General features: G+C 41.9%; 1 protein-coding gene across 1 annotated transcript in view; it reads right to left on the bottom strand.

Moving 5' to 3' along the window:
• The window catches only part of LOC124799318 (UDP-glucosyltransferase 2-like), a 95,279-nt gene that overhangs the window by 24,171 nt on the left and 56,213 nt on the right, over positions 1 to 14,895 (bottom strand). Inside the window, exons 2-4 of the mRNA XM_047262905.1 lie at positions 12,132 to 12,551; positions 11,501 to 11,760; positions 7,911 to 8,076 (exon numbers count right to left, since the gene is read on the bottom strand). Coding sequence (XP_047118861.1) covers positions 7,911 to 8,076; positions 11,501 to 11,760; positions 12,132 to 12,551 — 846 coding nt within the window. The remainder of the gene's footprint in view (positions 1 to 7,910; positions 8,077 to 11,500; positions 11,761 to 12,131; positions 12,552 to 14,895) is intronic.

Raw genomic sequence — 14,895 nt, 5'->3', positions numbered from 1 at the left:
AGGCGGTGGCGTAAAATATATGATCACCAGACTTTTCGCCATTGTCCTGGACTAAGTTCCAAACCTCGTAGTGTCTCAAGGAGTGGGCGTACGTGGCACTGTTAATGATAATTCGACTGCCGGATTTGTACGTTAAGTCCAGTGGCTCCCTCCGTGCCATTCGAGAGGACAAGCTAAGTGCCGTTCACCCCGTCCCTTTTCTCATCATCGCACAACAGAAACATCACAGCACACACAACATTCAGGTGACAGAAGTCGTGGGATAGCGATATGAAGACCAACTATTAAACGGAGGTGCACTGGCGGAGCTGACAGTTCTACTCAGGTGAATCCTGTGAAAAGGTTTCCTACGTGATTACCACCGCACGACGTGAATTAACCGACACTGAATGTGGAACAGTAGTTGGAGGTAGGCGCATGGGACATTCCATTTCTGACATCGTTAGGGAACTCAGTATCCCGACATCCCAAGTGTCAAGAGTGTGCCGAGAGTAACAAATTTCAGGCATTTCCTCTCAGCGCAAACATAGCAGCGGCCGACGGCTTTCACTTAAAGACCGAGAGCAGCGGCGTTTACGTAGAGTTGTCAGTGCTAACATACAAGCAACACTGCGTGAAATAACTGCAGAAATCGATGAGTGACGAAAGTAGACGTTAGGACAGAGCTGCGAAACTCAGCGTCAGTGGGCTATGGAAGCAGACGCCCGAGGCGAGTGCCTTTGCCAACAGCGTCTGCAGGGCCTCTCATGGGCTCATGACCGTTTGGTCAAACCCTAGACGGCTGGAAAACCGTGGGCTGGTCAGTTGAGTCCTGATTTCAGTTGGTAAAAGTTGATGATAGGGCTCGAGTGTGGCGCAGACACCACGAAGCCATGGATCCTGGTTGTCAACAAGGCGCTGTGCAAGCTATTGGTGGCTCCATAATGGTGTGGGATGTGTTTACATGGAATGGACTGGGTCCTCTGAACCGATCATTGATTGAAAACGCTTATATTCGGCTACTTGGACACCATTTAAAGCCATTCAAGGTTTTCATGTTCCCAAACAACGACAGGGTTTTTATGGATGACAGTGCGCAATGTCACCGGGCCACAGTTGCTCGTTATTGATTTGAACAACATTCTGGATATTTCGAGCGAATGATTTGGTCACCCAGATCGCCCTGCAGGAATCTCATCGAACATTTATGGGCATAATCGAGAGGTCAGTTCGTGCACAAACTCCTGCACCAGCAACACCTTCGTAATTGTGGACGGCTATAGGGCCAGCGTGGCTCAATATTTTTGCAGCGAACTTCCAACGACTTTTCTGAGTCCACACCACGTCGGGTTGCTGCACTATGATGTGCAAAAGGAGATATTACACGGCATTAGGAGTTACCCCATGACTTTTGTCACTTGAGTGTACCCTACTCAAGTGCAAGTATTTCACAATTAGTAAGTGTAATTTATATAAATTTACTTTCCAACGTGGGCGTAATATAGCTATCAGTACAGTACTCCGTTTTTGCTCATGTATCACCAGTGTTAGCTGACCCTAAAGACTTGGCCTATCCTGTTACTTTCAGTTAGCAGGAGTATTGGTCAATAGAGCACTACTGCTTGCTATGTACTTCATTAAAACACGTACGCTGAGTTTTTTACCCAGTGTCAATAACATTTAGAAACTAAGCGTGTCTGAAATCCCACCTTCCTCAAGGGTAGCTAGATATTTGGATCAACAAATACAAGCGCGCAGTGGAACCAGAAACAAGAAAAATTCCTGGCCACTATTTAAACTCGTGGTTTGATTTACAAGGAAATTCGCATAGGGCTATGAGAGTTGCTGAGGTACCTGATCACTATATATATATATATATATATATATATATATATATATATATATATATATATATAATGACCTAGTAGATAGTGTCGAAAGTTCCATTCGGCTTTTCGCGGATGATGCTGTAGTATACAGAGAAGTTGCAGCATTAGAAAATTGTAGCGAAATGCAGGAAGATCTGCAGCGGATAGGCACTTGGTGCAGGGAGTGGCAACTGACCCTTAACATAGACAAATGTAATGTATTGCGAATACACAGAAAGAAGGATCCTTTATTGTATGATTATATGATAGCGGAACAAACACTGGTAGCAGTTACTTCTGTAAAATATCTGGGAGTATGCGTGTGGAACGATTTGAAGTGGAATGACCATATAAAATTAATTGTTGGTAAGGCGGGTGCCAGGTTGAGATTCATTGGGAGAGTCCTTAGAAAATGTAGTCCATCAACAAAGGAGGTGGCTTACAAAACACTCGTTCGACCTATACTTGAGTATTGCTCATCAGTGTGGGATCCGTACCAGATCGGGTTGACGGAGGAGATAGAGAAGATCCAAAGAAGAGAGGCGCGTTTCGTCACAGGGTTATTTGGTAAGCGTGATAGCGTTACGGAGATGTTTAGCAAACTCAAGTGGCAGACTCTGCAAGAGAGGCGCTCTGCATCGCGGTGTAGCTTGCTCGGCAGGTTTCGAGAGGATGCGTTTCTGGATGGGGTATCGAATATATTGCTTCCCCCTACTTATACCTCCCGAGGAGATCACGAATGTAAAATTAGAGAGATTAGAGCGCGTTCGGAGGCTTTCACACAGTCGTTCTTCCCGCGAACCATACGCGACTGGAACAGAAAAGGAAGGTAATGACCGTGGCACGTAAAGTGCCCTCCGCCACTCACCGTTGGGTGGCTTGCGGAGTATAAATGTAGATGTAGATGTAGATGTAGAAATCTGAGCTGAAAATCTGTAATCAAATAAATTTATTATGCAGCACAGTGGACCTAACATTTTAAAAAATAAAAAGGGATGTTTAATAAATATGTATTAAGTGGTATTTTAGGAAAATCGTCCAGTTGAAAAAAATATTAGTGATGATTTAATTTACAAATTGTAGAAAAAAAGCGAATATAAATAGGATTCAGTAATCAGCGCTGAAAAAACTGTAATATTCCTTTACTTTTACTCTGGAATTTGCAGACTCGGATACAGATGAATCGTTTGCTACTTTTTTTTTTTTTGTTTGTTTTGCTTCGGTACTTCTGGTAGCGGCAGATATAGGGATCAATTGTCACCGTAACCCATGAGCAAATGTTGATTATTGCTATTATGTGTGAAAAATATTAGTGACACTTCCTTAATAGGTTATCTATGGGCTAAGCTGTTATCTCTGATTCGAGAGTAATTTGTCTGAGCAGGGCAACTGCAATGATATAATCATAAAACAGGAATATTTAAGAAATCAGTATTTGGAAACGTAGAACAGGGTTTCTGTCGTCAATATAATTTGCCTCCAAGGTAATGTCACTTTGTGGCTGCATGTAGAATGTTATTCTTTGCAAATCGATTTGTATTTATAGTAATAACAATTATTTGGCGTCACTATTACTAATACATGAGTAAAAACACGACAAGTGGGTTTAATATTAAACGTCCTGTCTGAACCAAAATTGTTAGCAAATTTTTCTATAGACCTATTTAAGGAACAGTTCTGACTTGATACACAGTGTATTATCCTCACTCCATAGACATTCCGTTGTCTCAAAGATAAATCAAAAAAACTTTCTTAACTAAAAGATGCAAAGAGTAGTCGAATCAGACTAAATGTACGTTGCTCTTCAACTGGAGAGGTCTGATGTTTCATTAATTCACACCTACTATGAAGTGAGCCGACGTCATTACAGCACAGCAAATATAGCGCCTTTGCGAGTGGTGTAGTCTACTCTTCCATCCCGTAAATAAATTCTTTCGTACTGTGCTCATACAAAGTCCCATTATTATACACGTGGAGGCGGTCACGTGGGTAATTTTCGAACGTGCGTATGAAGCTACTGAAATGTTGAAACTGTTATTATGAATAAAGTAATTGCCGGCCGGGGTGGCCGAGGGGTTCTAGGCGCTACAGTCTGGAACCGCGCGACCGCTACGGTCGCAGGTTCGAATCCTGTCTCGGACATGGATGTGTGTGATGTCCTTAGGTTTGTTAGGTATAAGTAGTTCTAAGTTCTAGGGGACTGATGACCTCAGAAGTTTAGTCCCATAGTGCTCAGAGCCATTTATGATTAAAGTAATTGTAAATGAAAGATCACCTCTTTTTTTAAATGGTGGCGAAAACCATTACAATACGGGAATTACCGGCGATCGGCGGACAAAAACGTGATAGAAGCGCACAATCAGTTGTTTGTCTCACCTCTTCCGTAACAGCTGAATGGGATGTCACATCAAAGATATGGGCTCTAAACACGCTCCATATTCGATATCTAACTAAAATTCAGTTGATCTAAATCGCGTATTATTTGAGCAGCTACATTCCTGTCGAAGCACGGTGTGATTTGTTGAACATAACAAAACACTGTAATTGGTTATCATACAATCAACTCTATGTGCTTAGAGGATTATAGTTTTCACTGCAAGTAGAATAAAACCTCCTGATAACACTACTACAGTCTATTCATTCGCTTGCACAAACCATTAAAGACATTCAAAAATCAGAATGTGTTCTACAAGTGAGTTTATTGGAGCTGCGGCCTTTTCACTTTTTGTAAACATTAATTACACAGGCGAATATAATCGATTGATCAGTCGGTGTGAATCAAATAAACAGACGCTCTGCAGGTGTTTTAACATCGACAGAACTGTTGAGACGATGCAAAACTAGAAACGAAAGTAGCAGAATCATCAGTACGAAATTTAGGTTACGTCGTCCAAACGAATTGAATTACCTACCGGTTAAGGTATCTGATACGTTTTTTGTTATTTTAATGTTGTTTCGTACAGATACCTTACAGCTCGAAAAGATAAAACAGAGAAAACATTATTTTAGAATACAGAGATCTGTGTGTTTTGCCAATCAACAGCGTCATTTAGTTATAAAACTCAGAGTTTATGTAAGTCAATGTTTGAAGGTTAGCGAATTTAAACACGAAATGTCGACGAAGGAACAGTTACATGTAACAAATGACATTGTGGCCAGCAGGCACATAACTCATAAAAGAGGTATTATGTAGGAAAAGTTAAACATTGTTTGAATCAATGTACGATAACACATGAAGTACGGACATAATCATGTCTTTATTTCTAAATGGGTAAAAGAATCATACGATACCACTAGAAAGTTGCCTTTAAAAACTTAAACTACTGTCATAATCTACTCATTAAAAGGTATAATATTATGGATAAGATTTAACACAATAAGATTTAACACAATAAGTTGATTACTAAAGTGAGAAACTCTGTCCATGTCTTGAGGCAGTGTAAGCTACGGCTCGCAAATTACCCACACTATTTTCATCTAAATATTGATGAGAATGATAGCAGTTACAATGTTCAATGAACTTTAGACATAATTTCAAACCTTTTAGAAACTTTTCCTGATTCCTCCACGAAATAACGGAAGGACAGAAGTATACAGCTTACTACCTCTTCGCTGTTGATGCAGTCAGAGATAAGCATCAGGCATGACATTTTAATTTATTATATCTTTACTACTAACTGTGTTTGCAACACATTTTGCAGATCTATTCGCATGCAACACTGACCATACCAACAAAATTATAACACTGTGCGACACACAGTCCAGGAGGGATGCCATCGTAACCACTGAGAAGTCTGAGAAACTATCAACTTTTCTTAACACGGAGCGTAAATTACCCAAACTATAGTCATTCATTGTTTGCTAATGAGAGGACATAGCAATTTCCAACGAACTAGAAACACTATTAATTTTTTATTGGTCTATGAGAGAACAATCCGAAACTAACAAAATTCATGCTTGAGGCCAAATATTTAACTCATTTCTAAACTAATCAGACGCCTGAAACTGTTTTTCACACATGGGAGCTGTTTCTTTAAAGAATCGAGTGTGAGGGTTAAATATTTCACGAAATAGAAATTGCTATGTTGTGTTTTCTTTCCTTATTCGTCATCAAAATGCAAATAAGGAATCCCAGTGACTTGATTGAAGCACTCCGTCTGCGTAGTTACGGAGTTCTCACAGGAGGACAGTATATGCCTAATGGAGATTCTACATATTTCTGCATTGGTTGACTTAACCGAAACGTCATTCTCCCGTTTAAAAGAGCAACGCTGATTGGCGGAATATTTCTGACCCAAAGAACCAGAGGAGTGAGGAAACACAACGAATGATATACCCTTGCAATTTTTCGAGATAAAAGGGGCCATTCTGTTGTCGCTCATGGAGCAGGAACACGTAACGAGAGTGAGTGGACTCGTACGTGTACGCAAAAAGTGAAGAACAAAGTCTCTCCTCAGTACTTCACTGGGAGAGCACCTCTGTCGTTAGCAAATCGGAGTGATACTTTATATTGAGTCCCTCGTGATTAAGCATTGTTCACTGTGTTGGCTGCCACACATATTGTGCAGTGTGAACACGGACAGAGTACTAGTTAAACGCCTGCGATCAAATATTGGGTGCCATCCCGGTGGACTGGTTACCTGACTGGTGCACCACACCAATAGTTAGACTAGGGGCGGATAGGAGTCCTTGACTTCATCAAGGCATAGGGAGAGTTTGATTGGTGAAGGTGAATCCAAATAGAAAGAGATAGTTGTGCTATTTGTCAGCAGCGAGCGACGCGGGCAGCAGTCGTCGCAGCTCACGTTATTGTGCGCTACAGCGTATGCGAACCTCATCTGTCCTCCATAACAGTACACTCCATTACATTTCTCACGCGACAGCCTTGACCGTACCTAAAAAGCTATTCACGTTGTGTAGGCGCGTCTCTCGGCCATTCTGCCGAGTAAATAACATTCTTAAAGAAAGGGGAGAAAAGAACCTTTCCCTACTTTTTAAAATAATAGCATTCCTATCCATAAGAGGCAATCTACTGTTCCAAAAAGTACCCGGAATATTATTAATTTATAAGAAAAAGCTTCACTTGATTTCTCACAATTTCTTTGCAATAAATAATATTTTTCGTTCGTTTAATATTTTTCTTACACTAACTAGCAATACTCCAGTACCCAAGTATTCAACTAGTTATGTAAGAATATGGGATATTTTTGTGTCTTTTCCCTACAGCGGACGACTCCAGAAGATATTTGTTACTGAATGTTTTTCAAGCACTTCTTGTTGGTACATTAGGAGCGTCTGTCTGACTTCTGCAGTAGTGTGAGGTGGAAATTGTTTCTTGCAGGAGTCAAACGGTACTTGTTGGATCAATCCATTGCGCAACTTGACAACATAAAAGCTACACACTCACAACCGTTACAGCGCGTATTTAAAACAAGCCTGATTTGCGTCGTCATAGTGGCGCTTCTAGCGCCTCTCTTATACGACTGGCGCGAAATGTGATTAGACGTCAACTTTCAGATGCAGAACACGCTTACCAACTGTCGCTTATCTCGCTCATTCTTCGTGTTAGGGACCATTTCCGTCGGTGTATTTATATTCTGTTTTAGGCGTTCAAACAAGTAATAAGTTCCTAAATTTGTGTTCCATTTTATGAAAAGCTAGTTCCTCAGGCTTCCGAATGATTTCATATCGTACAATGACATAATTTTGCAGACACAGTAAGTGCGGACTTTAGGGCTAGCTTTAACTAACCGACTGTTTGATTTAATCTGCTTACGTGGACTTCAAAACATTTCAGTGGATTGGTTCAGTCGGTGATAAAAGTTCCCTTGGGTGAAGAAACAAGAAATAATAATGACAAAAAGCAAAGTAAGTAAGACTCAGGACATATTGATGTGTATGTTAATTTAAATATGAATTTTTTCTATATAAACATTGTAGAATATCAGCAAATTCAGAAATATAACTCTGTTTTCCGTGTAAAACGGAATTTAATACATCCATCCAGTCATAGCTGCCGTCAGTGGATCTCAGCTGTAATTTAGTTATGAGGTACAGACTCACTTTTGGAAGTGGTTTCGCAGTTGTCGGAACGTGTATGCCGCCGACCTCTACGACATTCGGCACCAGCGGTCGAGGAAAGTTGATGCTAAAGTGGCTGTTCACCAGCAAAAGGCTGAGGTTCTTCACCAGATCTAGCGTCTTTGGTACTTCGTTCCCAAAATACTCCCTGAAATGAAAATGAATTTTACAGTGGGGCGATAATCTCTTCTAGTCAAGTAACAAAAGTGACATATAAAATTAACTGTACAAACGTGCAACTTGCTCTCTTGTTGTAAAATGCGAACTGCAAAACTTCAAGAAATCTAATCAAATTAATGAAGAAGTTTATCACGTGTACGTCAGTTTTCGATAGTCCAGGAGGTAGGACAGTTCTGTACAACACAACACTCAATATTTTAGTGATACAGTGTGTGTAAGTTGCATAATACAACGCAGCAATGAAGGAAATAGTTGTAGTTCACTGTAGAGCATTTATTAATACAGCTATCAGAATTAACTAATGCTGCAGACATTCAACAGTTTGCTAAGTCTGCACTGCACAGTACTTTTATTATTGGTTGGTTGGTTTTTCTTCTATGTATTAGATTTCTTTCGAATACTTCTTCATGTGTATAGAAATAAAAACCGCCTGAAGCAGAGTTCGGTATTATTTTAAATTACTGAGAGACGATTTTTGAGTGGATCGCTCATTTTAGCAGCTAACTACGAGAGTCAGTTATTTACTTGCATTACTATTTTATTTTGATGCAGCTGTTACTAAATCATGAGGACAGCCAATGGGAGGTCGATTTACTTTGTCTAGTATAATTTATTTACTGTGAACGAGCCCATCATGTACTGCTGGGCAGTTTCAGAAATGCATTTCTTTGTCCGTTAAGAGACGGTGTGAGAAATTCAGTCGGTGTACGAAATTTAGATGGAATGTAACGGCAACTAGATGCAGTGGATAGGAGCCCTATCGTGTCGGAGAAAACAGATAAAATGCAGATGCCACGTACCAAGAAATACTGTGTAGAGGTGTATCAACCTTAGAGTGTAACTTGCCCAGAGTTAATCAAGTCTTTAAAAGAACAAACGATTGCTAATGGGCATAATACGCTTTCCTGCTTGTGTTATAACACTAAAAGTTTTGGATTAACTTTAGTAATTTATGTTTTATATTCAAAGAACGTTCCGAAACAGTTAAAACTCGACAGATTTCTCCTTTCAGCATCTACTTTGTATTCCGATCACGCTCTGGCGTAAAGTATGCTAGTTTCCTATTAAAATATACTCAGGTTATTGTAAAGCATTGCACTAATATTGTGCTGTGAAATAACAGTTCAGTAAGAAGAGTTAATTAAGAATCCAACAAAGGGAGTTGCATCGTTTCCACCTACCAAATAATGCAAACACACTTAACGAAAACATTTTGTAAAAATTCTGACTGACATGTTTTTAATATTACACATGCTACTTATAACTATAAGTTTACTGCCAGGAACATCACTGCATGACCTTCTCGGTACCTTGACATTAATCTTGTTATCCTCAGTACGTATTTTATGTAAATGTGTGTACAGAAGATGACTGTATGGTCAACGGATTGAATACCCATATTAAAACAATCACTCATTCACAGAAAGTTGACGTGATAATATAAGTTGGTTATGATTAGAATGAGCGTTCTACAAATTAGATTTACAGCGCTTTACTTACAAAGATTTTTTGGACGAATATTAGCTAGGTTTTAGGGTGAATATCAGGGAGACGATTCTGACATTTCTGTTGGTGATGGAGGAAAGACTATAAAATTCTACATATCTTCCACCGTTATTGGTGTAGAGAACGTCTTTCACTATGTAGGGTGAATAGAAGGTTAACATTTCCTTGAAAACTGGTGCTAAATTATACAAACACCTACAGAGGACGTGCGTTAATAGTAGAAACTGAAGATCAAGAAAGATCATGTTAAGAGATGTGGAAGGCAAGGTTGAAGGTTATCACAACTGCTTAACAACTTGTACATTGAACATGCGATAAACTAAGTTAAAGAAGATTTCGGAACAGGAGTAAAAGGGCAGGGGAACAGAACCACTGGCCGCGCGGAGTGGCCGCGCGGTTTGAGGCGCCATCTCACGGATTGCGCGGTCCCTCCTGCCAGAGGTTCGAGTCATCCCTCGGGAATGAGTCTGTGTGTTGCTCTTAGCATAAGTTAGTTTAAGTAGGGTGTAAGTCTAGGGACCAATGACCTTAGCAGTTTGGTTCAAAATGGTTCAAGTGGCTCTGAGCACTATGCGACTTAACTTCTGAGATCATCAGTCCGCTAGAACTTAAAACTACTTAAACCTAACTAGCCTAAGGACATCACACACATCCATGCCCGAGGCAGGATTCGAACCTGCGACCGTAGCGGTCGCGCGGTTCCAGATTGTAGCACCTAGAACCGCTCGGCCACACCGGCCGGCTCAGTTTGGTTCATTGGGAATTCGCACATTTTGAACAGAACCAGTGCTGAAGTTCGCGTACACAGCAGTCCTCCGCGCCGAACGTAAAGGAAACAGAGGGGAGCTGTTGAAAGGAGCGGACAACACACCTAGCACGGTAAATGGATTAACGATGAAAAAAAGCCAATGTGATGAAGAGTATGATGTCCTGCATAATACCAGTGTAGAAACAAAACCGTGGTAGACGAAGTGAAAGAATTGTCTCCAGAAAGATATCAGAAATAGAAGGGCACAGCCGACCAGTGCTTTCATAAACAAAATATTCCGTCCTAACAGGCCTCGGAAGGACCAACGGTACCGACCGACCGCCGTGTCATCCTCGGCTGCTAGGCGTCACTGGATGCGGATATTGATGGGCACGTGGTCAGCAGACCGCTCTCCCGGCCGTTGTCAGCTTTCGTGACCGGAGCCGCTACTTCTCAGTCCAGTAGCTGCCCAGTTGGCCCCACAAGGGCTGAGTACACCCCGCTTCCAAACAGCACTCGGCAGACCGGACGGTAACCTATCCTTGCGATAGTCAAGCCCAACAGCGCTTAACGTCTATGACCTGATGGGGAACCGGTATTAACACTGTAGGAAGGCCATTGGTTTTGGTAAAATACCTTCACTGAAAGAATTTTAAATGAAGTGATACATAAGAATGTAAAATTAAGTGGAAAACTGAATTACGAAATGAAGACATACCAGACAGTATAGGTCAGAAAAGAATATGGAAGAGCCCTACTAGAAAAAGGGGCAGGTCAGTGCAACATCTGCTATGGGTTGGAGGAATAGTTAACTGGAAGGATCACTAGAGGAGAATATTAACAAAGGTAGTTAACCACTAGAATATTCAATGCAGGTAGGCGTCATTTGTAACTGTTACACAGCTATGAAAATGCAAGCAAACGATAGGAAAAGAAAGAGGAAACCACAAATCCACTTGACAGATTGATAACTATAAAAAATCGATTCAAAAAATTTCAATTGTTTTCAATATCATGCGAGTTTTCTGCACTACATTTACAGTGCATGGAGCTGCATCATTTGTAATAAGTCGTGGTTCTATTCTTCACGTTTGGAGAGCATTGTCAGCAAGAGGAGCCATAAGCGTTCGTTTCATACCTGTTCAGTTCGTCCACTGATCCTGGAACCAAGAGGTCAAAGCCGACGCTCGTGGCAAAGGTGGACACCGTGTTGGCGAGGCGCTCCCAGAAGGTCATGCGCGAGCTGAAGGGCATGAAGTAGTTGGGTATGTAGGCCGGGTTGTCGGGGTTGCCCACGCGGGAGTTTCCCCAGGGCAGCATCACACTGCTCGTCATCCCCACCACTGGGACTCCCCCCAGGTGGTGGTGGAAGGCTGCGAAGCAGTCCGGCCCGAACACCTGCAGCAGTTTGTAGGTATGTTGCCTTGTACACCAGTGACACGTGGGCGAGATGAGACAGATGCGTTTGAAACGTGGTGCTGCAGGAGAATGCTGAATATTAATTTCGTAGATGGAATAAGTTATGAAGAAGTACTGAATCGAATGGAAGAGTTAAGAATTTATAGTAAAAATTTAGCCAAAGAAGAGATCGGTTGATAGGACACATCCTGAAGCATCAAGGAATAATTGGTCTGATAATGAAGGCGAGGGTAAAAATTATAGACGCTTGACTAGAGCGAGCATTTTCAAATGGTGAAGGCTGAAACAGCTAAGCATTGGATAGACCGACGGGAGAGCTCCATCGAACCAGGACGGAAGACGTTCTTTACCTCGAGAAGGATGACGTCGAACTTTTCCTTGTTTTTGATCAGCTCTTTGGTGACCGGATGCTCGAAGTTGGGCCTGCAAAAGGACTGCATCTCGAACCAGATGAATTTAATCATGCTGGAGCTCATCGCGAAGTCGAAAGAGAAGGTATTGACGATGGGAGGCACGGCGGCCTTGAGGCTGCGGTCCTCGTAGGTAGGCGGTGCGTTGTCCTGGGGGAAGTGAGAGAGCACGGTCACGTGGTGGCCGCGGCGGGCCAGCTCCAGCAGCAGTGGCCGGAACATCACCCAGTGGCTGTAGCCGTGGTAGTGGAACAGCGCCAGGGCCCGCAGACCGTCGCACAGTGGCGCATGCAGCTGCAGCACCGCAGCCAGGCACCAGCACCACGCCGACAGCGACGGCACCGCGCCCCAGGGCCGCATCTGGAACAGAGCCGAAGCAAAGTCAATATCTCCGTGACGCACAACGCCCGTCTTGTAGCGCCTGCCATTGAAGTTTGCTGAGCACTTCGGCAACGCTTTCGCGCTTACTAGAACATCCTGTGATGAAACACGCCGCTCTTCATTGGCTCTTCTCCATCTCTTCTACTCATCCGGCCTAGTAAGGCTCCCAGACTGATCAACCATACTCAAGAATCGGTCTAGCCAGTGTTTTGTGAGCCACGTCTCTTGTGTACAAATTACATTTCCTTAAGATTCTTCCAATGAATTTCAGCAGGGCATCTCCTTTAGTTTTATGTAATCATTTTTTGTAGCTACTGGCTGTTATCGTTGGGTATTTTACGGTATTTACTCTTTCTACGGATTTATCAACAATGGTACAACCGAACAGTACCATTACTTATGAGCTATCAGCTACTTTTAGCAGGGATCCCTGCACCAATAATTGATCCTTTCTGGGTTTTCCTGCAGACCTCTGCCGTTCAAACCTTGCTATACAGTATCGTCCGCAAACGATCGTTTGTAAACAATAGCACCCCTATAACCTTCCTTTAACGTACTCCCAAAATTGTCTTGCCGTCCGTCAAACTCGTCCCATTGAGAAGAACATGTTCAGTTATGTCTTCTAGTAAGTAATTAATGCAGACTCGATAAGATCGTCTTTTGTTCATTAAGCGCCGTTCAGAACTACATCGAATGCCGTCGTAGAATCAAATAATACAGAATCAATCTGCACGCCATTGTCTAAGGCGTTCTGGGTCTCTCGGATCAACACAGCAAGTTTGGTTGTTTTCGAAACATCTGTGTTTGAGCAACCAATTCTGGTTTTATTGAAGAGATTTTCGTTCTCCAAAAACGTCATAATGCATGAGTGTAAAACATATATTTCACTATTCTGCAATAGATGTTGATAGTGATAATGGCCTGGCCTCTAATCGTCTGCATCCGTCCTATGAACCTTCTTCGAAACGGGAATGAACTGCACTATTCTCTTCGTCAAACTGCTGTTATAAAGGGAGTAAATTGTTTCGCGTCGGTACAACTTGCTGACAGGGAGTGAGGAGCATCTGGTACATATCTGGTGAAACATACCTCTCGCTCCTTTGGTGCAGATGACGTTATTCCCGTTCTGGAATCTTAGCACGACATGGAAAGAAAACCCTCACAAATTGACAAACTATATTTTAGCCTCATAGCAGATTACACATACGTGTTTGTTCGCTTATAACATAACACTGTAAGATGAGTGCAATAAATGGGACAACAGATGACTATATTGTTCACGATTTGAGTGGTAGTAGTTTAAAAAGAATTTGGTGGACATGTTGAACTCCTTTGGAAAACGTCTGGGCTGGGTTACATTGCATAAATTTCATCATCATCAGTGTTCTGCCAAAAGGCAGGTTTTCACATGGTGGTTCTCCAGGCTGTCCGGTCTTCTGCCATCATCGTCAGGTCTGCATAATTTCCTCTTCCCTTGATTATCATCTTGTATCTTTTTGTTCCTGTCAGTCTTCTCCCGCAAACCAATCCTTCCAAAGCATTTGCTAGCAAGCACTCCCTTCTCAATGAATGTCCCAACCAGTTCTTTTTCCTTTCTCTTACAACCTTCAGCAGACACCTTCTCTCACCAACCCTTTCCAATACTCTTTCAATACTCACTCTTTCCATCCAGCTTATTATCTCCATTCTCCTCCACATCCACCTCTCAAATGCTTCTAACCTTTATTCATCCTCTCGTCTCAGCGTCCATGTTTCTGCCCCATATAGTGCCACACTCCAGACAAAACATTTGCCAAGCCTTTTCCTTAGACCTTTATCTAATTTGCCACATAAGAGTCTCCTCTTTCTGTTGAATGCCTCCTTCGCTATGGCAAATCGAGTTTTCACCTCCTGGTGACATCTCAGGTCTTCAGTTAGTGTGCTTCCAAGATATTTTAATGCTAATGGTAGATTGTCCTATTTTAATATTGGACAGTCTGCGGCTTGTACCGATGACCATACTCTTTGTTTTTGCTGTGTTTATTTGCATCCCATATTCCACACAAGCTTCATTCTGATCTTTCAGCATGTTATTCACTGTTCGCTCACTTTCTGCCACTAATACTGTGTCATCAGCAAATATACATTCTAAGACATGGTATTAGTGGCAGAAAATGAGCGGACAGTGAATAACATGTTGAAAGATCTGAATGAAGCTTGTGTGGAATATGGGAGTTTCAATTACTATGAATTGTACCATTTACTTATGGTCGCCACTTCACATAGTACCTATAGCCTGTATCTTCTGCAAGTGGACTTCCGTTTTGTATCGTTCCTTCCACGT

Source organism: Schistocerca piceifrons, chromosome 5 (assembly GCF_021461385.2).
Source record: "Schistocerca piceifrons isolate TAMUIC-IGC-003096 chromosome 5, iqSchPice1.1, whole genome shotgun sequence".
In the NCBI taxonomy this organism is placed as follows: domain Eukaryota; kingdom Metazoa; phylum Arthropoda; class Insecta; order Orthoptera; family Acrididae; genus Schistocerca; species Schistocerca piceifrons.
The sequence above is the reverse complement of the archived record's forward strand: the minus strand, read 5'-3'. Positions and strand labels throughout refer to the sequence as shown.